The following is a 25965-nucleotide window of genomic DNA, read 5'->3' on the forward strand; positions in this document are numbered from 1 at the left end:
CCGCGCGGAAGATTGGCCTCTCGGCGGCTCGTAGCTTCCCCGGCAACCGGCGGGAAGCGGGGCCGCCCGGTGAGGGGCGGGGGGCGCCGCCAGCGCCGGGCTCCAGCCCTGCGGTAGCGCCTCTGCCTAGCGGGGGCCGAGCCCCGGGGCGGCGCAGACCCGCAGGGAGCTCCCGGCCCCCTCGCCCGCGGGCGCTGCGCGACCGCCCCTCCCGGCGCCGGGCTTGGCCCTCGGGGCCCGGAGCAGGGGGGTCGCCGCGGCCGCCGGCCCGGCCCCTGACGGTGATGGTGCTGGGAGCCCTTCCCTTTCCTTCCCTGGCCCAGCTGCGCTGCGGGAGGGCTGTCACTCAGCGGGTAAGTGCGCAGGTCTCGTTTTCACACCCTCCGTCCTTTCGTTCCGCCGTTCTTAAGTGACTTCCAGAAACCAGACTCCAGACCTCACTTTTTCTCCTTTGAAAGGCATCTTTTAAATGTGCTTCTTCGTTTCTGTTTAAGGATTTCTGTCCTGTGCTTGCCGTCTGATGGTAGGATGGTTCACTTCTGTGTCCAGCCTTGTATGTCACTTGCTTGATTTAGAGCTGTGCTTCTGTCTGCTGTCTGAGCTCTCTCTAAATGCATATGATTGTCACCTCTTGACTATACAAGAAATTTAATCTTCTTTAGAAGACTGAGGCCTCCTCATGCCAAGCCCTTTTTTCCACTCTCTGCCACCTCCTCCTCTGATATGCTCAGCTATGTTTAAAAAAAATAAAAACAAAACAAAAAAAAAAACAAAAAAAACAGATATCGCTGTTCTTTCTTGACTCCCATCTTCACTGTTACCCCAGAGGGCTGACATTGTTTCTGTCTGTTGCCACACCTTTTATTTCTTACCTCCTTTGATGGTAGGACCGGTGATATTTTTGAAATGCATCTTGATTTTGTCATTATTTAACCTCTTAGTCTTTGACATGCATCTTCATTACTTCCTGGAAGACGAAAAGTTTTATTTTAAGCAACTATACTGCTACCACATTATCTCTCCTTTTAAAGGTTTGCAGACTCTAAGCAGAAGATCAGTTGCAAAAAAAAAAAACAGTGCTGACCTATTTGATCTACATACATGATTAAAATAAACTGTGAGCACTGCTTGCCACATGAGATCATTTGTCTCTCTGAAGCTCTTCTGAATACTTTTTTGAGGAAAACTGTTAATGTTGTTCTTTAGCAAGATGAGTGTTAGCGTTATAAGCAAGTGTATGTTTCAAATGTTTACACTGATAGCATTATTTTATGTTTTAGGGCTTCAGAATTATTTCTGGTTTTAATGATTTGAAATTTGCAAAAATAATAGTTCCTGTAAATGCTATGTATATTTTTTGTGTGTTTTGAAAAGGCTTAATTGTCTAATTGTAGTATGTTAATTCTTATYTTAAAAAGAATCTTCACTGGAGACATATTCTGAGAATGATATGAAGGAGAATCCGAGATGTACAGTGAATGGAATGATTCAGATCACTAGTTCTGATTAGATTGACAGTCAAGAAATATTGATTTAAACGTTCTAATTTAGTTTTGCTTTGTATTTGTATTTCAACTGTTTTCCTACATTTGGTTATCATTTGTTGGTAATCATTTTAATGCATTGTTTTGTGGTGTTTATTAAACTAAATGCTGCATTTACATTCCATAAGGACATAGCATATCTATACATGTGCCGGGACATGTTCCACTTCTGAGTGGAAGCAGAAATATTCCTAAAGATTTACTGATTTAGGTGAAGACAGAAGACTTCCTAACTGGAAGTTCTGTCTGAAGGGAAATATTAAGAGAGATCACCTAAGCAACAGACACTGCTTTTAAAAAAAAAATCTGGCAGAGATTGGGGTAAGGCATTCTTCAAAATTTTGAAAGCATTATTTAATAACTTCTTCATGCTTGTAATTTTTGGAGGGGAGAAGAGTTGTGCTTAAAAGGAAAAAGCAAGATATCTTGCTTTCTTAACTTTGAAACCACTAATAATATGAACTAAGTTTAGCGGAGTAGGAGAACTAGCTGAATCAACTGAAATGAGAAGAAGAAAAGAAAAGAATTCTGTACCAGTAAAAACAACAACAACAAAGAAAAACAGAAAACAGCCTTCCCTCAGCTTCATCCCACCTGCATGTAGCATTTCAGAAACTGATCTAAGTGTATAATTTGTAACTTCTACCTGATCGATGCTTTGACTTTCTTTAGAATTTGTGCAATACATAGACGCTGCTTAAGTGTTTAGTTGAGATTACTTCATCCCATTACTTTCATGTGGCAAAAGACAAAAGGAAAATAATTTTGCTTTTACAAGTTTCATAAAAATAGGTGGCTGGATAGAGGGAAGAAATCCTATAAGAGGGAAAAGATATGATTTTGTCTCACTTTAACTTTATTTAGAACCTGAAATATTAACATTGATCTGTTTCAATGAGTTAGATAATATCTGAAAATCTGTCTTTTCCCAGGGAAAAGTTATACTCCGCATCATAGTGTCATGCTTGGTATGTTAACTGGAAAGACATAATCATTTTCATCCTAATAGTATTTTAGTATAGTTGATGCATTAAGAATTAGAATATATATATATGTATCTTCATTTTTAAAGATGTTTGCGGAAAGTTACTTTTTGCAAACTAAGAAAATACTTCATTTTTTTTCCAGGAATTGAAATTTATTTTCTGTGTTATTTCTTTGCTCCTTTACATTTCTGTTTTCTTACTGATACTGCTTTGGTTTTTGTCCCCCTGCTTACTCTTGTACGCATTCGATGTATTCATCCTGACCAATGTCTTCTGCTTTAACTGTACCAAACAAAGCCAAGAAGTTTCCCCTTCCCTCGTCTCTGGGCTGCTCTGCTGGGCTAAGCACTGGTGCCTCTCTCCTTCCTGTAGGCTACCCTAAAGGCAAACTGTAGCCAATTTCACTTTTGTTCCAGGAATCCCACAGCAAAGAAATAAAGGAAATTAGCATGGGACTAGAAGATATAGTGACGTGCATCTGAAAGATGGAGTGGCTGGCTCCTTTGTCAAAATTGTGCCGTACTCTGTTTAGGATATAAAAGGATAAACACTTCTTTTGGAATACATTTATTCAGAGTTTCTTCATTGTTTGTTCATGTGAATCTTTGGACTTGGGGATTCTAACCCTTAATGTAGTATCATGTAAGAAAGAGAATTAATTTATGTTTTTCRCCTTTTCTCTTCTGGAAAGTAATGTTACAAGAATGTCGTCAAGCATCCGAATAAAACCAAAGGCTGCAATACAGAAAAGGAAGACATCTTCTCCTTTGGCTTGTTCTCCAGAACCTGCAATTAAGCCACAGCCAAAGCCTAGTGACAAACTGAATCCCAAAACTATTGATCCGGTATGTATAGATTGTGGGATTTTTTTGATAGTTAAAAAAAAAAAAAAAAAGGGTGTTTTGGGGAAATGTGCTCTGTGCATCTCTATTCTTATGCTTTTCCTTGAGAACTGTTGAGATAGGATATTTATTAGACAGATCTATAGTCTGACTTAGCATGCTATTCTTAGGCAAATTTCTCACGTACTTTTTAGCTCTAAACAAACACTGAAGTTCTAAGGGAGCTCTGTAAGTAAAAAAAGTATATATTTTTTTGAAGAGTAGGCCAACATGTTAGATTTACTACAATTACTGTGTTCAGTAAATCAAGTATTTAATGCAACATATGTCAAATATGCTTTCCTGATTAACTTTGCAGTTCTTTCAACGTAAGTGTCATGCGTAGGTGGAAATTCTGTATTGAAATGTTGTGGGGGGGTTGTAATAACCTCAACTTGCAGAAACAGTATTTTCTTTATTTTTTGGTGCATCTACTACAGTTAGCAGATGACTGATAGACTTTTTTAATCACAACTATTGACAACTAATGTTGTTTTTTCATGTCCTGAAAATTTAAATTAAATTTTTTATTTCTTTACAAAAATTACATGCATTGACAGTTAACTTCAAAATGTTAAGTGTCTTATTTTGGCCAATATTATTAATGCCAGAAATGCATCTTGATCAAGTATGTGATAGAAAGTAAAAAGGTGTGCAGAAGTGTTGTTTTTTCATAATGCATCCTTTTCCTTTGTTAGAGTTCTCTTGTAGGAAGCAATGTCCTTTAGAAAATACATGCAGAAGATGCTTTCTCTGGGTGCTGGTCCAATTCTCTAATATGGAAGATATTAGATATGGAAGCATAGTTGTCTGGTTTATAACATGCTTATTATTTTATTTTAAAAAGAGCTCTTGATACAGCCATGGCTTGGATGGCTGTTTTTTATTTTCTGTGTACTTTTACTCACCAAAATCATCTAAGACTAAGAGATTAAAAAGGATTGTTGTCTAATTATAAACTTCAGTGCTTGGCCCGATGGGGTAACTAGTCTCAGTTATGGCTTTGATAACCTGTTGCATGTTACGCAATGGAAGTAGAGCTCGGGTAGTGTCTTTGAGATCATCTAGACCTCAAAATCTAGTGTATTAGTGGACAGTGAGAATTATGTGAGTATCAGAAGTCTCTTACTGAGTCCCTCAACCAAGAGGAAAAGGCAGTTCATGCCTTGCTTCTAAGTACAAGTTTTTGGAAAAGAATGCCACAAGAATTAGACATTATATTTATCAGGATTTTGTAAGTTCCTGCAGAAGGCTTACATCTTAAAGGAAATGGCCCGTTTGATGTGGATGGCCCTCCTAAGAAAGAAGTTAACCATTCAGGGAAAGTCCCTTGAAGACAAGGAAGAGACTCACCTTAACTCCCCAAAACTGTGAGCATGTAATCATTTGGAAAATATTTGAGATCTCGGGAGAAGACAAAGGAGTTTTTAATTTCAGAGAAGTCCTGTGCCTAGAGAACTAGCGTTGAATGGGTGATCTATAGCTTACTACTGGGCACTGTCAGCCAAACAATTAGGAATATCACAGGCTTTTTGGAAAATGTTTAGAGTGCAAGGTATTTAGAAGAGGTACTAGTTTGCCATAAACAGAGGCTGAATACTTTCTACCTATATGTGGGGATTTTTTTTTTTCCAGAAAACCTTTTTGTAAGCGCAGGTGACTCAGTTAAACCAAGACAAAGTCAAATCATGCATGCAAAATTTTAACAATGTTAATGTAAGTTCAGACACTCAAAAGATAGGAATTCAGATTTCATGGTATTCCCTTGTGTATGTACTTTATGATAAAGTCTTTAATCTGGAAAATAGTATTGAATGATCATGCTAATAAAAACTGTCGTAGTTCCTGTGCATATGATGCAAAATAATTTTTTTGTAGACATTCTCTCACATGAGGCTTCTTGTCTCCTTTTCCAGTGAGTTTTCCCTAGATCCTCAACCAATATCAGCTTCCCCACTAATTTTCAGTGCCCTCACACCATCTTCCCAATATCTGCAGTTTCCACAATATCTTGTCACTTTGTATTTTTATCTATACTCAGATCAGGCTGGAATGGAGTAAATCTGGCTTCTGCACGTTACCTATATAGCAGCAGCAAGAATATCAAAAGAGTAAGAGATTCTTAATCTGTTAAGGTGAGAACTTTAGTTCTCTTTCRCTTTCTCTAGTGTTCTGTGAAGTGGATGCAGTTTTAGCATTTGCATGAAAAATGGAAAAATAAGAGGAGCATTCCATCAGGAGAGCACTGATTGTTTATTATTTGTTAATTTTTAAACCTTTCTATTCAGATGGCTTTGGAAGACAGTTTATCATTCTCTGATAAAGGTGTCAAATGTATTTTTTTTTCTATCCCGCATATACAGTTATTTCTTTTTTAATCATATGAWTAAGTTGCATTTTTACTAAACTGCAATTTTCACATATATTCAAAATAGTTATCAAATATTACCATTATGAATGATAGATCTCTTCACCTCCTTTTGTTCTCACAGTTTGGTGATTGTTCTAGAGCACCTTCCGCGTTTGCTGCTATTTATGCTAAAGGTGGCGTTCCATGCAGGTAACGTGGGGTTTTTTCTTTATTTTTTGTTTTACTTAGCTTATTATGCTTGGGTAGAATTAAGTAAATTGAAGTAAGTCTGTTCAAAACTGCTTGATTTTTATAGATAGTCTTTTTGATTACATTCATTTCTGAAAGCATTTCTATATTTTAATTCCTTTCAAAGAAGAAAGCAGTTTCCCATGTGTTTGAATTCGGCTTCTTTTGGTCTTTTTTGTTTGTTTGTTTGGTTTTGCCATATTGATACTGAAGCTGCATGTTTTTAAGAGGAGCGAGGTATTTGCAGATTTAGTTTGCTAAACCTTTTCAATGACAAAAGTTGATTTCTTTATGTAATAGTGTTTTTTTCCCCCTACTGGCAAAAATAATAAATTTAGTGCAATTTTAGCAAGTAAACATATAATTGTCAGCAATATCAAATATTAATAAAACTCTTATAAGTAGTAATCTGTGGATTTTTCATTATTTTTGTCTATTATGTATAGTAGGCACTTTTCTCTAGTGCTCTATCAAGTGGATGCAGAACTACTTAATACTTTTTAAAGTAATACTAATACACGTATATGAATGTGTAATAATTACTAATATTTAGTCCTTTTCTATATCTTAGTAATGAATGATGAATTCCAATATGATTTTTTTTCTTTTGGTTTCAACTGATTTCCCTTACCAGTTATTGTTTGAGATAAGGGTATATTGACTTCTATCAGCCTAAGTAACTTTGCACAGGGAGCATCTTCTGTGTCAGTATGAGATGCATGCTATAATTTTTTGTAACTTCTCCCAAGCACACAGAAATTAGGAAATAGTAGAACTTAAACTGCCATGCTTGGGAACTGTAATAGTTCCACTCTTATATGCCATTAAACGTTTCAATAAGAAAAGCAACATGTATTGAACTTGTGTATATAACATTATAGCAATCTTGCAAACCAACTGGAGATATTTCAATGTGAATAGTATTAGTAATAAATTATATATTATATTTTAATCTGTTAAAACCTAATTCTATGTAATAGGCTAATGCATGGCGCAGTAAAGCACAGACTACAATGGGAGTGCCTTCCTGAAACTGTTCCTTTCGATCCTCTTCTTATAACTTTGGCAGAGGTAAATTCACTTTTCTTTTAAAGTTAAACATACAGTATTTTTTCTTTATAGTGCTAAAAAGTTATTTGGACATATTCAATTAGCTACATTTTGTACGTCAATTACAGTGCTGTTTAATTGCTACTACAGTTGCACTGCTATGGTTGGTGGTTTAGTCTCCTGTATCCTTCTTTAGAGAAAAGAATGTCTTTGAGCTGTGTTCCCAAAAGCTAAGCAGTGTCAATCTGCTTCTTCAGGATACTGCTAAAATAATTGTAGGGGCAATAAAGTGCAAGTTTTTCTGGAGATCCAATTTCTAAGCTTACCTAAATTAGATAATATATAAGCAGTTAGAAACAAACACAAATTTTTCTAACAAAGCATTTTACCTGAGTTGTAGGAGCCCTGTAGTCTAATAAGGGCAACCTTAGTAGAATAGGAAACAGTAGGAAATCTGCTTTGTTAAACATCCTCAAAGAATTTGTTTATGCTTCCATTTCTATTTACAACACATAGCCTTTCACATATCTTACAGTGTAGAATCCAAAAAAAATTCACCTCTTGTGATTGTGGATAGCCTTTTGTGGATAAAAGGTGCTGATTATGTAGTCACCAGTTCTGCATAGGGGTATGTTAATTGACTGAATTTGTCGGGGGCTGGCAAAGCCTATGTATGTTCAGATGGCTCAGATAAGAAATATTGATTCTCTGTCTGATACTCATTGAAAGTATTGAAGTCTRCAGTTCAGTAGTCAGTTCAGTTGAATTCCACTGTCCAATTTTAATTAAAAACTCTTGTTAGCTTTTATATGCCCTTGCAATGATCAGTACGCATCATAAGGACTGTGAACTATCCTGGACTTTTTCTGCTACTCTTGAAGTCCTGATCATATTCCCACTGTGAAATGAAGTGCCCGTTTCCAAGCTAGCATCAATTGAAATCTACTGCAGTACTGTACAGAATAATTCAAAATCAATGTAGCTGTGTTAGATTTTTCTCTTATCTATTTTCTGGTCAAGGAACAGGTTTGTCAGTGGCACCTGATGACTCTCTGTGTTTTTTTTTTCCACTGCAGATGAATAATTCACTGTTTATTTAATATTAAGTGCAAAGGAGGAAGAAGCTTGGTCTGAAAGAGATACAGGCCAAAATCCAAAAACTTGGATAATCCAAAAACTTATGCATAAAATTAACCTTCCTACTCAGAATGTAAAGAACAAAAAGTAGTTGTGTCCTTTTGACCACTGCAATTCACATACGTTCCTTTTTGCTTTGCTATGTTCCAGAGTTTTTTTTCTTATTATTGTTAGTCAATGGAAGATGGTTCTTCCTCTTTTGATACCAAAATGCCAGCTCTGGAGTAGATATGTGTGGCTTCTGTAGAGATATTTCCTGTTACTTTTGAGGTTTGAGTAATGTGTTGAGGAGGTAGATACTAATACACATTTCAGAGCCACCATTTTAAAAATGATGAAGAGAAGAAATGCTTTGGTGTTAGCCTCTTTCCATGCAATCATAGATAACTTTTATTTATCTTACATTGTTTTGGGCTATGTCTTAAAATGTTGAAAATAGTTGGCACTATTGTGACTCTAGTAAAAGACATCTCTGGAGAAATGGAAATTAAGACTTCTTATCTGCTTGTGCTTGAATCATATCTAAAATATCTTCCTCTGCATATTCAAACAGCTTGATGTAGCTGCTTTTCTGGCCCAAGCAGTGGGATTATCTCTATCCTGAATGCTTCACCTCTTAGGTTACACTAACAAGAGAATAGCATTCTAATAATAGGTGCTATTAATTGTAGCCACCCTAACTTTGTGTCCTTTAAGAGTCTCATTTAAATACAAATCACTCTCTTTTCTCCCTGCTCCACATATATTCATTCATTCAAGCAAGGAAGGAGTTTTAGCTCCTCTTCTCTCTTCTTTGGCCACTCCAGGTGTCATACTCTGTTCTGAACTTTTTAACTCATTGAAGAGTAAACACTTTCTCCTCTCTGACTTGTAGTGCAAGTTTAAACATGAAGTTTCCATTCATTGACTTGATCGCTATGAATTGGCAAATGTATTTAGTACATACAATTAATTAGATGTGATACAATTATTTAGATGTGATGTGTCCATTATTGCTTGTTCTTGGCACAGACCAAACACTGCAGTGGGTGAGTTTGCAATTGTAAACTTATATGGGTGGTACTTGTAGTATATATATTATAATTGCTAAGTCAATCAAACTTTTAAGTTCAAAAGGAAAGTTCAGCTAAGGAATTATTTGGTATTTAGTATAGTGGCTTACTGACAATTATGTATCAGGAGCAGCATCTGTGGTACTCTCTTCCTGTTCCTTGTTAAGCTACAAATCAGCAGTTAAAATGAGGAAGAGAAATGTAGTTCTAAAATGCTACCACGACCAGTGTGTCTCACTCTTATTAGAGTAAAAATAAAGATTTTTTCTGAAGGTTATCCATCAACTTTAGCTACCGGAATACTGTTTTTCAACTAATCTTGATATAGATTGGTAACCTTTTTGTGGAGTTTTTCTCCATGAAATACAGGTAAATAATTTTACTTACCTATGTGCTGAAGTGAGTGGGTCCAGACAGCTACTGTGGTGAAAATTGCCTTTGATATGTTTTAAGAAATAAAACTTTACATCTGTACAGTATAAATAGCTTAAATTACATTTTATACCAGGCTAAGCTAACTAACTCTGACTCACCCAGCAGGGAAATATGTAAAAACATTTATGGAGATCTTGTGTGATTGAAGGTGGGTGGTAACCTTGGCTTTTGTAATTCTTTAGTCAGAATATTCTGGGAGAGCTAGGTAGAGCTATGGAACTTTTGACATACTGGCTAGATATAAGGATAGCAAGATTCCAGATTTTGAATGAAATACTTTGATCCATTTGTGGACTTGGAGGTTCTTTTATAAATAACTAATTTTTTACATAAAGCCCACCTACTGAAGTAAGAGTGCTCTGCTCCATAGATTGAACTAATTCAGTGGAAATAAAACCATGTAATCAAAAGAAAATGAATAATACACATGTCCAGGCTTCTGTTTTCTTAGCATCATCCATCACATTTATCACCAAATACACTTCAGGAGTCTAAATAAATGTTGACTCTAGTATGAAAGGTGGAACACAGTGCATACTGTAGAATAGAAGTTTTTCTTTCTTTTTTTTTTTTTATTTAACAAAACTATCAGTATCTGAGTAGCTGAGCGCTCCTATTAATGAAAGAAGAAAGATATGGCTTGTGAATCTTTGAGTTCTGCTACTCAGGTCTTTACTAGGAGTGTGTATTTGTATTGTTTACAAGATTTTGCTAGTTTCTCTTCCCCTTTCTCTCCCACTAATTCACTTTCCATTTTTTCCTCTCCTAAGACTAAGGAAGTACTACAAATACAACCTGTTCTTGTTCATGGGCTTGTTGAAAAATGAGTTTGGGTAGGTGGATTAAAGATAATGAAGTACTTGATTATCAGTTGAAGCAATTGATTGAATTGACAATATTCATAATGTGAGGCTTAATATTGAATATTCCAAAATAAAAATGAATAAGAATATTCAGTGAGAAGGGTTGTACTGAATGGATCCACATGGTGGAGTAACTGTATTTAATGTTTTGAATTTATATAATAAAATCTAAGCATTAGCTTGCTTATAGTGGGAGCTTTTTTGATGCTGTTTTGTTTAAAAAGAAGATCAACTATTAAGCAAACACATTTTACTTTTTTAACAGGGCCTAAGAGAGACAAAACATCCCTACACATTTGTTTCAAAGGAAGGTTTTAAAGAGTTACTTATGGTTGAAGATGCTGCTGAAAAAGCAGTTCCCTTGTTGCCTCGTCTAGTTCCAGTGTTAAAGGCTTCATTGGTATGTCTTACTTTTCATGGAGAAATTTTCATAATTTGTTTCTTCTTGTGCCAATGAAGACTACAGTGAAAATACTAATGTGATAAATCTGTAGGGTGGGATGGGGAGATGCCTTGTTTCTGTTAGACAAGTGTGTCTTTAATTGTAAATACAGTCTTCAATTATAAATATTTTTTTTAGAAATATTAAGAATCTGACTGGAGGATACAGGCAGAAATAAATGTAAGCATTGGTGGTGTTTTTATATGTATCCATATAATAAAACATAAAAAAGAATGATGTAAGTAAAGTAAAATGAAGATGCCAGAATAAATACTCATCTGTTGCATGCAAAGATCCAAAATTGCTGCAAAGATGAAACAGAATATGCCAGTGAGAAAAAGGAATAATACAGCTAAAATGATTAGATCATATTCTTCATTTTTAGAACACTTGTAATTTTTGTTCTCATTCAAAAAATAAAATGAGGTAGAAATATTGGCATCAGAGGTAGTTTCTTTTGARCTTTTTCATTGTTATTTTCAGAGCCCTTTTTCTGGTTCGACCACTTTCTTTAATCTAGCTGTGCTTCGGTTCTAGTTTTAAAGGAATGGATGAAACTTCAAAATTTTCTTGACATCATAAATCAGAAATGTAGTAGATGACCAGTGTTGTTTGTTATCAATGTCTTTGGTTCAGTGTTGAAGATAAAATTCAGGAATTATTCTCATCTTACACATCCAATTGTTAGTATTTTTCATCTGATAGCTTACTTGTTGCATTATTTTGATGTCTTGTTGAACTGTCTACTGCACATCCAATTGATGTCTTCTATTAATAAAAAATAACAGTAATTTAGGGCTCAAATACCAAAGTGGAAAAACAACTATCTAAACAAAGGTCTATATTAGAACAAGAAGAAACTAAATGGTAACAAATCAATTTTTCTGCTAAAGGAAGCTTAATGTAACAAAACCATTAGAGAAGTCAGATATAGTAGAACCTTCCCTTGGGAGCAATAGGCATAACAAAGCACCACAGAAGTAGATGGAGATTGATAATTGGTGCCAAGTGACAAAGCTGTAGTTGGCAGGGACCTGAATTCAGTGATCCAGAAAGTCATTGGTTCCTGTGTTTCTCCAGCAAAGACAGTAATTGTTATGCATTACTTATGAGTTATTCTAAATTTATTGAAGTTGCAACTAAAATGTGGTCTCCCAGTTTTAACATATCAACATTTTAAAGGTTTTTTCTATTATACCGTGGAGCACAGTATGCAGGATAYGTTCTGAATATTTGAGGTAGTAAAGGGTTTCTGTTGCCTGCTGGATTTGTTATTCCATCAAGTCTAAATTATTAGTTTCCTCATCTCATAATAAATACAGGAGTTTCACTGATGGCATTTTGTGGATGCTTTTGTTTTCTACTTTTTGAAAAATGTACTTCTACATTTAAATGTTACATCTACATACTAATATTCAGTTGTAGTTGTATTTCTAAATCTCTTGTAACTTTATAATTAGAAATTATACAGTACTTGAAAAATTAAAAGTATTGTAACAAACTATAATATAGAGAGTACAGTTTTAAAAAAGTTGTGCATTTGTCTGAAGATTACTCTTGAATAGAAATTTATTAATTTTATTTTTTTCCCTTTGAAGGCTCATTCAGATGATGAAGTATTCGAAAGAGGACTGGATGCTTTAGTTCAGCTGAGTGCTGTTGTTGGCTGTTCTCTTAATGATCACCTTAAGCTTCTACTCACAAATGTAGGTTTTTAATGCTGTGATAACAGATCATGTGTATTTTTATATTACTTTTGTTGAGATATTTACTGAAATATCTGCAAATATGGTGGAAGATTCAGCAGTGTCATGAAAAGCATTACTTCATATATTCTTGTGTGCAAGTCCATCATTCTTTAATAATATAATGATTTATAAAGTTCTGAGAAGCTCCAAAAGCTGTTGTTAAGATAAATTGGAGAATAATGGAAGTGCTATCTATGCTATTTGAAAAAGATCCTGCTTTGAGCCTGAGGTGAAACAGATGCTAATTTTGAATGAATGCTTAGGTTTACCCTAACATGAAAATTTAAACTGTATATAATTCCAAAACTTTGTGAAAGTTGCAATAAATTAGTATAAGCAAATATTCCCACTTCTTCCAAATTCTACACAAGGAATTTTTTGTTAAATAAGCTTAGAGTAGGGCTATTGAAAATATTTTTATACTGAGCCTTCTCTGGACATTCTTCCATTGTCAGACTGGCTTTTCACAATTTAGTTTAGCCTGCTTCCAAAGTGCACTTTTACTGCAAAATAAAAGGATGTTTGAGACACCTAGTGCAGAAGAGAGGATATGCAAGAGTTATTTTAGAGTATTTCCACTCTAGGAAATTCTTCTAATGCACATGAAAAATGTGCAAATTTTTAATATGGACAGCATTCCCAGAATGGCTTCACTTTAAGGTTAATGTATCTTTAAAATTTGTTTGGTAAAATCAAAAATCTTCAAGTATTTATATGGCTGCTGTTTGTAAGAATCGGGAGCTTTCTTTGGATTTAAGTTTCTCATCAATGAACATTTTACTTTTTTGCCATGAATTATTTCCTTTACTTTGGCATCAGTTACTGTAATGTTTTTTTTTCCTCTCTTTTTACTAACATAAGTTGAAATAATATATTAAAACAGTGGTATATTGGATTTTTTGTGTGTATATATATATATATATATATATAGTACTATATTGTGCATCTTTTTTTTTTCTTTTTACTCTTCAAATAGCTTTCAAGGAGATTAATGGACAAGAAGTTTAAAGAAAAAATCACTGTTGCTTTACAAAAGTTGGAGCAATATGGTGGAAAGGTGAGTTGACCAGATGATTATTGTTAATCTGCACAGCTGAATGCAACTTTGCCAAGAAAACTTCACTGTCCAGTTTTTAGATTAATATCCACATCCTGAAAAATGCTTATTTTTACATACGACTATTCATATTGTGTAAAACACAGTTCTGTACTGTAGCAATTTGGGGTGATGTGATGTCCATAATGAAATAGTTGTTTTCATCCATTTGAGCTATTCAGTGATGACAGAAATAAAATTAAATCTATTTTGTATGATTCATATTCTACCAGTGAGCTTTTTATTGTCTCCCTCTTTTTAATCTTTCATTTGTATTCTCCATTTTTTGATTCTCTGAAGAGCAGAAACCAAAATTTGGGTCTAACAGCTTCTGAGTTTATGATGTGCCTTATCAGTAGGTACCTAAGTAGGCTGTGCTGAATTTTATTTTGTTCAGACATGATTTTTTAAATGTTTTGAGTTTAGTTACTCTTAAGGCTTTAGAACTGAGTACTTAAGGTTTGGGGGCATGGAGCAGGGGAGGAGGGTTCCTCTTCATTTTTGAGTGTGTGCGTATTTATTTAAGAGCAATAGCAATGCTAGTATTACAGATTTTTGAAACATACTGACAGATAAAGAAGGATGATTTTTTTATTATTATTTTTATTTATTTATTTGTGTATAATAAGGAGAGAAGAGGCAAATTAGCTTTCATCTTGTTCTGAGAATTTAGGCCAATTGAGAGAACTAAGCCACTGAATCACTATCTGATATCTAATTCTTATGTCTCCTAATTTCTTGTAACCTGTCAGTTTTATGAGTGGGTTTTCCTGTGTATCTTTTATAAATACTAGAAGAATCTGAGGCAGAAAACTGGAAACAAACCCCTAAATTGTGATTGTAGTCCACAATATTATATAATCCAACTTATGAATTTATCAAGTATCTATTTTAAATGAATCATGTTTATGATTACTACATATGTAGTAAGTCCCTTCCAGCATACCATTCCTGTATTTAAAATCCTTCTTATCTCATGGCTGTATTTATACTCAGTTTTAAATATGAGTTTACATAGCTTTTCTCCTTTGGATATTTACTGTCCTCTGCTAGTCATCTTTCCTGATCATGATGCTTTATTTCTCAATTCATTGTTATGATCCCTTTTTACAAAAAATTTCTCGCTAAATATTAATGTTTTTATTTTCTACTGCTTAATTTAATAATAGCAAAGTGGAATAAGCAAACTAAATAAGTGGAAGCTGTAATTATGTACACTATATGAATAGTCTTATATATAGCACTAGTGTCCCCCTTTTTTTTTAATTTTATTTTATTTTCATCACCAGGCAACTGTTGCTATCATCAAATCGAAAATTCCCACCTATTGTTCTATCTCCTCTTGAACAAGGAATCTGCAATGATTTGCACTGCAAAGTGAAGCTTGGAGAAAAACTGCCTGTGAACACCACTGATGTGTATTTGGGGTATCATATATTCTCTTACACTAACCACAGCCCTTCTGAAGTATGATGATGGAGAGTGGGAACAGTCGCATCAGTTTGTGAAAATGTAATTATGAAAGACCATTTAAAATAATTATCTCTATGTTGGCTGGTATTTATTTGTGCACTTCTGTGCTTACAATGCCATTGACTAATTGGCTCTTTTTTCAAAAGTGTAGTCAATATTGATTTGTATTTTGTTGTAAACTAAATTTCCTTTAATAACTCTGCAGTGCTTAAAATGTTTTAAATGTTTGTGTGATGTAAAATAATTTGACTGTAACTACTTAAATAGTAGCAAATCTAGTGTTAAATTAAATGTGTATATTTATATTTGAAACATCTAACTGCTATTTGTGCTGCAGACACAGATGACCCCAGTTTGGATTCATCAGGATAGATGTAGATCTGTGAGAACTCAGCTCRACTTTTGCAGAGTCAGCTTTTACAGATGTGAAGCTCAAGGTACCAAACAGGTAGCAAACACTGCAGAATTGAGCCTGCTCAGTGCAGCAGTGTTCTCAGCACAGTGTTCGTATTGCTGGGGAGACAATACAAACACAGTACAGAGGCATCAAGGCATCAGGTTACTCCATGTAGGTGCGGCCTAGGTGTTGCTGGACTAATTCATTCCAGTGAGGTAAGTATAAGCAAAGGGAACTTTTATTTTTTTCAATGCCATACCCCCCCTTGCATTCAGTTCTGTAATGCTGCAGATGTGCTTGGGACTAGCTTGTGAATTAGCCTTGGAAAAGCTAAAAAGCTTTGAAATGTGGAAGCTGTGGGGAAACATGTGCTAAAGACAAAAAGACTGCAGAAGCCAGCTTACCTGGCAGTCAAGCCCTGTAGGATGCAGCATTTGTTTATGAGCATACTGGAGTTTGATTGCAAAATACTTCCCAATAGGTCCTGTAATAAATACTATGCGGATTCGATATTGTTCCAAGTTACCCCATGAGGGAGAGCTGACTGAAGTAAGTAATAAAATTTGCGATAGCATCTTTTTCCTGAGGCATATTAAAATTCTGGAAACAAATGTAAGTAAGTTGTTGAAAGTGATAGTGGTGGTGTTTTTAAAAAAGTCATCAAAAGATGGTGTTGCATAGGGAGTTAAAAAAAATACCTTGGTGATGTGAAAACATTTGTAGAACAGTTGGAAAATTACCACTGGGTGGTTATATTAAATTTAATGGAATGGTACTAAGATTAGTTAAGATGCAAATACACTTATTTAAGTTTTTAAAACTAAATCAATTTTGTTATTAAAAATGTTAAATCTGAAGAAATGCAACTGTTTTAACAGTACAAAAAGCAACTATTCTCCTTGATTTTTATATTTATTTATTTATTTTTTACAAAATATGCACAYTTAGTTTACACAAACACACGACAGCAAATTTCAGGTGTACATGTATTGTACTACTCTTATTCTACACTGGTGATAGCAGAGCAGTGTTCAACATGCCTCTTAACATCCAATCTCTACACCAGAATAGATACCTGATTTATTTTTGCAAAAGAATGTTTGTAGCATTCTTTCTACTTCTTTAATCCCCTTTCACATCTTCTGCAGCAATGTCACAATGAAGATTGGTCTATCTCTGATAGCATTTTACATATTTTTGAATATTAGCATATAAAATCTCTGGACAGTAAATCATAAAAATGAAATACGTGGAGGGCAGAAAGTGTTATATGTTTTAGATTTTATTTTTCTAGATTCAGAATTAACATAGTTCTAATCATAACAATATAATGATCCTAAAAAATGCAATTTCCCTTTCTTTCTGCTTCTTTCTAATAATTAAAGATGAAACAGATGTTAGCCTGTTTAGCATCCATTATTAATGGTATTACTAYGTACTGATACTCATCCTGAGTACTTAACAGTGGAATGCAAGCTTCAAAAGAACTTTTTACTTTTTTCTTCATTAAAGGCTGTAAGACACATACTTATGAAAACAATTCTGGAATCCAGTCAGATTTTCTTTTCTTCTTGAGAAGAGTCAACTCAGAAGATCCTTCATTTTAAGCAGAGAACTGACACATTCAACAAGAATTAGAAATACAGTATATCAGACTCCTGATATACATGTCATAAAAAAATTGAATGCAGATTTATTAGCTAGATACAAGTGATGAAAGTTTACCAGCATTTTTTTGTTATAAAATGGTTCTTCATCTCATAACTTAGCTATTTTATTTGTTGTGTGGAGGCAGGTTTTTGTTTGTTTGATTGTTTATTTATGTAACAGGAGAGAAGCAAGTCAAAGGTGGAAGGCCATTTCAGGAAGATGTGCATTGCACATTGATTATAGCACTTTGAGTTAAAGTATTATTCAAAAAAAATGAGGAYTATATCATACAAATGTGAAAAGAAAATACATAGCAATGCCTCTGTATAAATTAGAAGCTAACATTTAAGAAATACAGTCAAACACCTGGAGCTGAATCCAGTACAAATGAGTAGCAAAACTAGCAGTTTTTAATCTCCTTGTGATGGTATTTGTTTCATCTAGGGGCTGGAATGATAATAAAGCTGTATAATGTCAGGTCCTATTTTGTCTGGCTTTGGAGCAGATAGCTGAAATTTTATAACAATCATGTTCAACTAAGTAGCCACTGTTAAAGTGATAATTTATATAATTTTAACAGTTGGAAAGTTTTAGTGGGGGGCTTCATCATAAAAAAAAAAAGGGGGGGCTTATTTGCATAATACATATCTCAGTGTAAAGCTGAGTAATTTTATTTATGATAAACATGGGAACTCCATCTTTTAGGTGATGTCGCAAAATAGCTCTTATTTGTCCATTAGTTACTGAGCTAATAACATCTTCGTTAAATCACATTTTCAAAGAGCTGCATGGAACGCATTATATTCTCATCCTGGAGAAAAAAAAAAGAAAAAGTAAAAATCATATGCTACTAAAAATGTTGCTAGCAAATATCTAGTGAAGTTGGGTAGAACTAAGTGTGCTTTAATTAAGGACAACATCTATTTCTCAGCTTGTTTGGAGAAACTGATAGAGAAAGCCATTAATTGATCTACACTTAAAGAGATATTTGTAGGTGTTAATTAAACCCAAAACAAATCTGTCAAGATTGCATTAGAGTGCTAAGCAAATTAAGTGCAGTATTTTGGAGATTATAAATTTATATCCAGTATAACATAAAACAATTATTCATTTATTGTCAATATTGGCAACATTTACTGTCTGTATAGTATAGACAATATATATATATATAATAAAAATAGCATTTTGTCTGAGGTGTGAATCAGGACTTGTTACATAATACATARTATATCAAACTGTATAGTATATGAAATCTTAGTATATGTAAGCCTTTTTGCCTTTCCAGAGCATCCTATCAAGTAACTAGGGATGATTTTAAAGTAAAATAGGTTTAAACATGCATCTTTGTATAAATTAAAGAATCAGTTAATTCTCCAAATATCACCGCAACACTCTTTGGCTCTTCAGCTTAGATTTTCTTTGTGTTCCCTCTGAAAGATGTTGACGGTTTTCTAATACTATTTCTGTTTCCTGATTGCTTTGCATTAGATAGGTAACAAAACCTACTTCAAAGTTATGCTGTTCCTCTCAGTAAATAACTCAGCACTGCAGTCCGGAAGTAGCCCACGTATAGCAACACTTCTGGATCAACAGAACAGTTGCGTTCAAGAGCAGATTACATGCTTGTTTAGTAATGCTGACCTCCACTGAATGATCCTCTTTTTTTATTTGACTGCACACCACTTAGTACTTTTGGGAGGACTGAGTGACCTTTAAATCTAGTAAATAAGTAAGACTGACTTGGATAGTGTATTTTAGTAAGTTTCATGAAAGAGGTGCAGGAAAAAAAAAAAAAAACAAACCACCATTCAAATAAAGATTATCCCACAGTATTATTTTCTGCTACTGACAGGAAGTTATGTAGGCCTGTACTTTACTGTTTCAGTAACACATGATCAGTATTAACCTACAGTTAAATAATTCACTGTTCAGTCTAGCTGCTGATTTGATTTCTAGAAAAATGACAACTCCAAGTAAATTTCTTGATTTCAATTAGCTTTGATTCCACCTGTCGTCATAAGTGATGCCGGTGATCTGCATGCTATTTTGTGTGGATAAACTTACCAAGGCAATATCTGATTTAGAAGAAAATTATATAGATTAATGCTTAAGCATTAATTGCTTAATGATTAAGCAATTCATGTGGGAAATTTATTGGAAATTAAAAGAAGTTTCTCCAGTGCATTGTTTTGAAACATTGATATACCATTGCAGATCACTGGTAGATGCAAGGTTAAAATGTGTGATTTAACTAGAATCGAAACTTAATGTACTGAAGAAAACTGGCAGGTGCTTAAAAAAAACAGCTAGCAGTAGTGATGTAGATGTTGACTTTCTTCTTTCTTTTAGTAGCAAAAAATAGCATAGACTACTTCCATTAAGGGTTTAGCAAGCTTCCACCTTTATTTTACAGACAAGAGTTCATATTATTCTAGGAAGCAAATGTTTCTGTTGCTGAAATTGCAGCTGCATAGATTTCTTCTGACCTATGTAAGCCTTCTCATCTTCTTAACCACAGCTTTTCCTGAACTATTATTTCAAACATAAAAACCCCCAAATTCTAATTACTCCTTAAGATACATGGCACAAATAGTGACAGTTTTGAGCCAACTGTTCTGTTTGGTGATACTGAAAGAACTTGCACTTTCCCTGCAGATGGTGATATTTTGTGACTTATGAATTGAACAGACTGTAAAGGCAACTCCGACTGCAGTGTCATTTAATTATTTACAAATGTTTTGTTCTATACATTGCCAACTAAGTTCAGCAAATATGCAATGCAGACAACATGCGCATCATTTAGAAACAGTGTTTTGACACTTCCTACCCATTTTCCAGTGTATGTATTATCGCTAACAAAACTAGCGGTTTTCTAAAATAAGCTCTATTTATCTGAAGTCTGCTCCTTCCATACAGAGCACTAAAGGGTGGGCATTTAGAAGAAGTCAGATGGGAAGCGTCTTCTCAAGAAGACATAAACTTGTCATAATAGTTGAAATGTGGTAGCTTTTAGTATCTGTTGCTTCATCTTCAAAGGCAAAAAGCTTGATTTACACTTAGCAAAGAACTGAGAGATGTGCATCTTATCATCTGCCTCTTTTTCAGTAATTTTTTCTAAATGGTTTTGCATAATAGAATTGTTTAATGGTACCTAACTCAATAAGTTAGAAGATGTTTGCATGTTCCATGTGTGGCACAGAACCAAACAATGAGCTTTACCAGATCTAGCTTAACTTCAAGCCAACTTTGAGGAATTTTTTTCATTTTTGCCCCCCCCCCTCCACACACACACACACCCTTCACTGAAGGCTGGCTGATAAGGGCTTCTTTGCTTTATTCAGACTAGCCCAGACCCATCAGCACTGTCTATGGAACAGGTTATTTCTGCAGAAAACATCTAGCCCAGAAGGCTTTTTGTCATGCACTTTTTGTCAGAAGTACCTTTTAGTCATTCACCCTAGTATTCACTTACGCACCAAGGATGTCTTACTCCTATAGTCTGTTTCCTATGATACTGCTTTAGATGGTAAGTGGCAACACCTTAGTTGGGTCCTTCTCCATCAGCAGTAAAGCAGCAAAAGGAGACAGAGAAAGGAGGCAAGTAAGGAACTAGATAGGTCCTCGGCCTTGTGTTAGCCACATACCCTGCTGTTTCTCAAGACCTGTGCTTGTTACTTGGTAACCTACAGGTAACAAAGCAAGACTGATCTGATAGAAGCCACTCTCTAAGACTCAGTCTAGTATACCTGGGGCCAGATAATCCCCTCTTCTGCTCTCTGAGAGCAGGTCTGGAAAGCAGGCTGACATTCAAGCACAGAGCTATGCGGGGGCATTGTAAGAGAAGAGGGAGAGCAGAGGAACTGTCACACACASTACTCACAGCTTTACTGGCCTCATTTATGTAGGGCACAGACAGGTACTTACACCCAATCATCAGAGAAGAGCTTCTGCATTCCCCCCTTACCCCTAGAGTAAGTATAGCCCCTTGGCCAAGAGGCTATGGCCTTAAGTGTCATGAAACATTAATGAAAAGGACACACTTCTAAGACCAACTAACTTGACTTCCAAATGCAAATAGAGGGATGACTATTCTCAGAGGCTGACAAGATTTGCATGACAGAGCATTCAAAGAAAAGGGTCTCATAGCCCTTAGCTGGCAGAGCAAGATTCTTATTACAATATTCAGGCTGGAGGGGATCTCCACTTTAGCATTGGGCTAAGGGTGGCTTTTTGGGGTTTTTTTGGGTGGTGCTTGTCTCTTGGCACTGTTTTGAATCTAACATGGACTAGGAGCTAGGTGAACATACCCTCTGTATGCCTTTGGGAAATTTTCATGTACATCAAATGCAGCTCTAACACTGGCTGCCATATTCATGAGTGGGCATTTCCATTCCACGATTTGATGTCATATGTCATGCAGATTGGCAGGGAAGGTTTTGAGCAAACTTCCTGTGATTTTCAGCCTTAATGCCAAAGGAAGGTTCATTGAGGAAGGATGCACCATAACTGTCAAAGCAGAGAGCAACATGCATGCTATGCCCATGTCCTGAATATCTGAGTTCTGAAGACTATCTCCAAAAAATAAAATAAAATAAAATAATAGTGGAACCAACAATGATACTGAGAGTTTGCCAAGGATGATTAAAGATGTGGAATGGTTTGTTTCCTTAAGGGAAAAATCTAAATAAAAGAGAACTTTGCAGCTTGGAAGAGATACTGAACGAAGATCAGTAATGTCATCCACTGTTTGTCGTAACACAAGAGCACACAAACAGCCTATGGAAATACTGCATGGCAGGCTTAAAAGAAAAGCAAATATACTGTGGGAGAGATCACTTCATTATTGCTTTAACCATTAAATACTAATGGAAGATGACATATTTGGATGTGGATTTCAGCATGCTGAGAAAAGAATGGAACCTGAATGTTATCTTTTTAGATCAGTCTTGTTCCTGCTAGGATATTAGAAAAGGGTTTTCCCTTCCTACAGTTATGTTTTAAAAGGAAAAGGCTACTGCATCCTTTGTGAGAAGCATAATCTTGAAAAGGCTGAAGCCACATTAACAGAGCACACCTTCTGAATCAAATTTCTTGAAGGCCTCAAGTTGAGCCCAGGTCTGGTTTCTGAAACCAAATCAAGATATAAACAGGAATTATGCACTTTGTTGCTCAGAACTCTTACTATAAGAGGAGAACTTAGTAGAAAGAGACAAAATATTTAGGCAGCAAGATATTTTTTGTTTCAAAATATACTGCCACTTTGAAGTTAAGAACAAGTGAAGATAAAGTAAGTGGCAAGGTGACCCATTCACTAAGATGAGAGAGGAGCATCTTTGTCATATAGAGATTTAGAGAGCATCTCTCACACATACATTCTGAATACTTAGAAGAGCCAAATGAGAGACCTTCTAACAAGTTAGAAGCTGTGAATCACACTTGAAAAGGAGAAAATTCCTTACTGAAGATACTAATTTTCTTGAAAAAATAATTGCTCTGGTCATCACCATCATTGCTAGTGTATTCAGATTAATCTTTCATTTAATTCCCAGAACTCTGCAGACCTCAGCTGGGAAAACAGAAATGAGTGTCATCTGTTTCTGGTGAGCATGCTGCTTTGGCAGAGCCAATGCCTTTCATTCATATTGAATGAGAATGACAAACTAGAACCACAGTCAATGCAATATAGCACTGCTGACATACAAGACATCTCCCCATACCCATTGCTAAGGATATACAGAACAGCCAGTTAGTTAGAAGAAACATTTTCTTTCTTTCATACCCAAAAGTCATCAGATTAGAATTTATCAGAGAACTGGTTGCTACGTTGTTGTGACGCCTTTGAGTCTTGTTTTTAAATCATGAGGGCAATCCTAAGGCATAACTACAGAGGCATATAAAAATAGACTAGTTACAGAGAGTCTTTTCTGTTTCCTATTCAGCTTTCCATATTTGAAATGGTTGGAAATCTATCATGGACTAGCTGAATTTATCTTGCTACTCTTGTTCTTCCCTGTCTCTTGTCTACTGCTCTTTTCAGTAGGGGCTAGGCAGCAATATGCATAGTCTATTCTCTCTTTTAGCTTCATATTAATCAGAATCAGCCTAGACAAGGCTGTAAACTACAGTAACTTACTAAATTTCTCACTGTAACAAATAGTGTTGGTTTTATTTTGCCTTATCAATTTGCATAATATAATCAACCCCAAGCCTGTCTTATCACTAGATCTAACGTGACACCTTACAGTATGTTAAAATTTCTTACCATGCCAAAGATAAATCATCGCTACTTTGTATTATGCCCTGTTGCTTTTTCTTGCCTTTCTTTTAATTGCCAAATTAACCATAGTTCCGTAAATTTTTGAAAATTCAACTTATCTTTCCTCATGTCATCTCCTGGTCTCAGCACAAGCCAATTCCTGAAGGTCAGAGGAGTGAAAACTAGCTATAATTCCTGCTGTAGTAGTTTATTCTCTTTCCTGGCTCAAAAGGCAATGAGCTGCTTTCAGCAGTTGAAGGAAATGAACAGCCACCTGGGTAGTGYAAACACTTGTAACTAATAATTACAATCAGTTCTTGCTCCCCTGCCTTGAAAAAAACCTGCCTGCCATTAACTCCTGCCATCTAACCCTTGGGGAGCTCCTTGCAATCTTCCCCTTTTAAGGCCTTTTGGCCTTAGGTCATGACTCACAGTCTGAGGAACAACCCTATAGATTACAAATTTTCAAATAATATTATTTTTAGTGTGAATCTGTGCCAGTTGTAACAGAAATATGTTCTCCAGTATGAGCAGAGGATAGAAATAAGTATTTAGCTGAATGTAAAGAAACAGTTTACTGTTATCTACATATAAAACACAGTTTTATTCAAAGAGATAGCTGCAGATACAGTATTCTAATTATAATCAATGAACAGCTTGTATATAACATCTGTTCTACACATGCAAGCCATGAATTTATTCTCATTGTTTAGTGTTCTTGTGTAATGATGCACACATATACTGTACCTTAGGAAAATATCATCACTGGTGTTAGTATTACCATTAGTCTCACTCCAAAAATCAACCATATATCACTATGATATCTTTAGCCAGCTGTGGGCTGAATCCTTATCACTAGGTACTTACTTTTTGGCAGCTCTCAATGAATTCATCTATGGTAACTACTCCATCTTTGTTTTTGTCCATTTTCTGTTCAGAAAGAACAAACATATGTTTATCGTCATGAAATCCAACATAAAACAAGTTTTTTTTTTCCAGTTTTTTGTCATCCTAGGGAACAGCTGAGCCAAAGTACTGTAAAGAAGTAGTAAGTGATATAAGGTGCTTAAGGAAAGGCAAGGGGTAATGAGCAGATCAGAGAAACGAGTTGGGATGGAAGCACATAGAAGAAAAAGGGTAACAACAACGATATGTAGAACAATAAAAACCTTTCCAAACTTGCTAACAGAACATTCTTCTTAGTTTCCTGTCTGACTCACCTGGAAAAATGTTTCCACATGTTGTCTAGGTGCGTCCTCCTTGAGAACAGGATAAGTACATTTCCCCATCATATCGTATATTGCTTTCATGATATCAAGCATTTCCTGAAGAGAAAAAAGAAACGTGCCTGTGTAAGGTAAGGTGCATTGTAGCTATTACTTTGACATAGGACAGGTAATTTTTAGCATTTGCATTTTACAGCAAAATTTTGAGAATGTGCCTCTGTAAATCTTTGATTGAACAGCTTCAAGAAGGAACTACCTGCTACCTTCTTAGAAATTCTAAACATATTATATCAACTTTCATAGTTTCTGTTGTTGAGATTAAAAAGATAAACTTGTTAAATAAATGCAGATGTATGTTTCTGATCTTAAATGATTTAGAATTTGTACAAATATATTGATTGTGGAAAGAATCTCTCAAGATCTATTAAGTAAAAATAAAGAGGRAAAGTGCTGTAACAGCAGTTGAATAGTTAAAACACATCACCTTCTTCTGCCTGAGTTTCCATAGAGAAAACACACATGCAGCATGCACATGCAACACACACGCACACACACAGACCTCCTTTTCTTTATCAAAAGCTTTGAATTTTGTTAATAGAGTTGCCTGTGAAAACTACAAGCATGATTATAAATATGAGTATTCTGGAAGTATGCTGAGAAACTATTCTATAGGTGGCCCTTCTGTAATAGTCATAAAGTGTCTTTCTAAAAATTCAAAATTAACCTTTATATCTAAAAGGACCTAATTTTTGAAAAATCATATATTTCTAGGAGGTCACTCATTTGTTAGGTGTGTTTTTATATCCTTGCAAAGTAAACGATTTAGGAATCTTTTTATATATGTTTTACATCAGGTAACAATTTTAGGAGTAGATTCAAAACATAAGTAACCATTAAGGACCATTTATGTTCTTTCATTCAAATATCCTATCAACCTACTTTTTCCAAAGTGACTGTATGTTCATATACATATAAATTGATGCTAAATGTTTCAATATCTTAAGAATTGTGGACTTTTACAATTTTAGGATGGTTTTCTGTGTTCAATTTTCGTATACGCCTTTAAAATTAGAAAATTAGTTATTTTTTAACATGTTTAATCTGTTGGGAAAATATATTATCTACTATTA

The 25965-nt window shown here is 35.0% G+C and overlaps 2 protein-coding genes across 7 annotated transcripts in view; one reads left to right on the plus strand and one right to left on the minus strand.

Annotated features, from left to right (window-relative positions):
- PACRGL (parkin coregulated like) lies at positions 1–24930 on the plus strand. Of its 4 annotated transcripts, none has more exons than XR_014896178.1 (10): positions 1–353; positions 3222–3375; positions 5904–5971; positions 6991–7081; positions 10813–10947; positions 12588–12695; positions 13714–13794; positions 15123–15345; positions 15644–15918; positions 24859–24930. XR_014896178.1 is itself a non-coding variant. In XM_085307497.1 (8 exons), the coding sequence occupies exons 2-8, from the start codon at positions 3235–3237 to the stop codon at positions 15177–15179; spliced, it is 681 nt and encodes a 226-aa protein (XP_085163623.1). In that variant the 5' UTR covers positions 1–353; positions 3222–3234; the 3' UTR covers positions 15180–15635. The 4 variants fall into 4 exon arrangements, 1 of the variants encoding a protein (XP_085163623.1); XR_014896177.1 differs by lacking the exon at positions 24859–24930 and adding an exon at positions 17216–17830 and having other exon boundaries at positions 15644–16252; XR_014896176.1 differs by lacking the exon at positions 24859–24930 and having other exon boundaries at positions 15644–16986.
- KCNIP4 (potassium voltage-gated channel interacting protein 4) overlaps positions 17502–25965 on the minus strand; it is a 204670-nt gene continuing 196206 nt past the window's right edge. For all 3 annotated transcript variants that reach the window (XM_085307494.1, XM_085307495.1, XM_085307496.1), the window contains 3 exons: positions 24830–24934; positions 24477–24539; positions 17502–18164 (listed from right to left, as the gene is read on the minus strand). In XM_085307494.1, the coding sequence (XP_085163620.1) occupies positions 18117–18164; positions 24477–24539; positions 24830–24934 (216 nt within the window). In that variant the 3' untranslated portion in view covers positions 17502–18116. The remainder of the gene's footprint in view (positions 18165–24476; positions 24540–24829; positions 24935–25965) is intronic.

Source organism: Rhea americana, unplaced genomic scaffold, assembly GCF_003343005.1.
Source record: "Rhea americana isolate MKP2758 unplaced genomic scaffold, rheAme1 scaffold_26, whole genome shotgun sequence".
NCBI classification, from domain to species: Eukaryota; Metazoa; Chordata; class Aves; order Rheiformes; family Rheidae; genus Rhea; species Rhea americana.

Excerpts from the sequence above, each read along its gene's own strand:
- PACRGL (XM_085307497.1), top strand. The coding sequence starts at position 3,235 with ATGTCGTCAAGCATCCGAATAAAACCAAAGGCTGCAATACAGAAAAGG. Across the intron at positions 5,972-6,990 it reads AAAGGTGGCGTTCCATGCAG|GCTAATGCATGGCGCAGTAA; the intron begins GTAACGTGGGGT and ends TCTATGTAATAG. Across the intron at positions 13,795-15,122 it reads TGGAGCAATATGGTGGAAAG|GCAACTGTTGCTATCATCAA; the intron begins GTGAGTTGACCA and ends TTTCATCACCAG.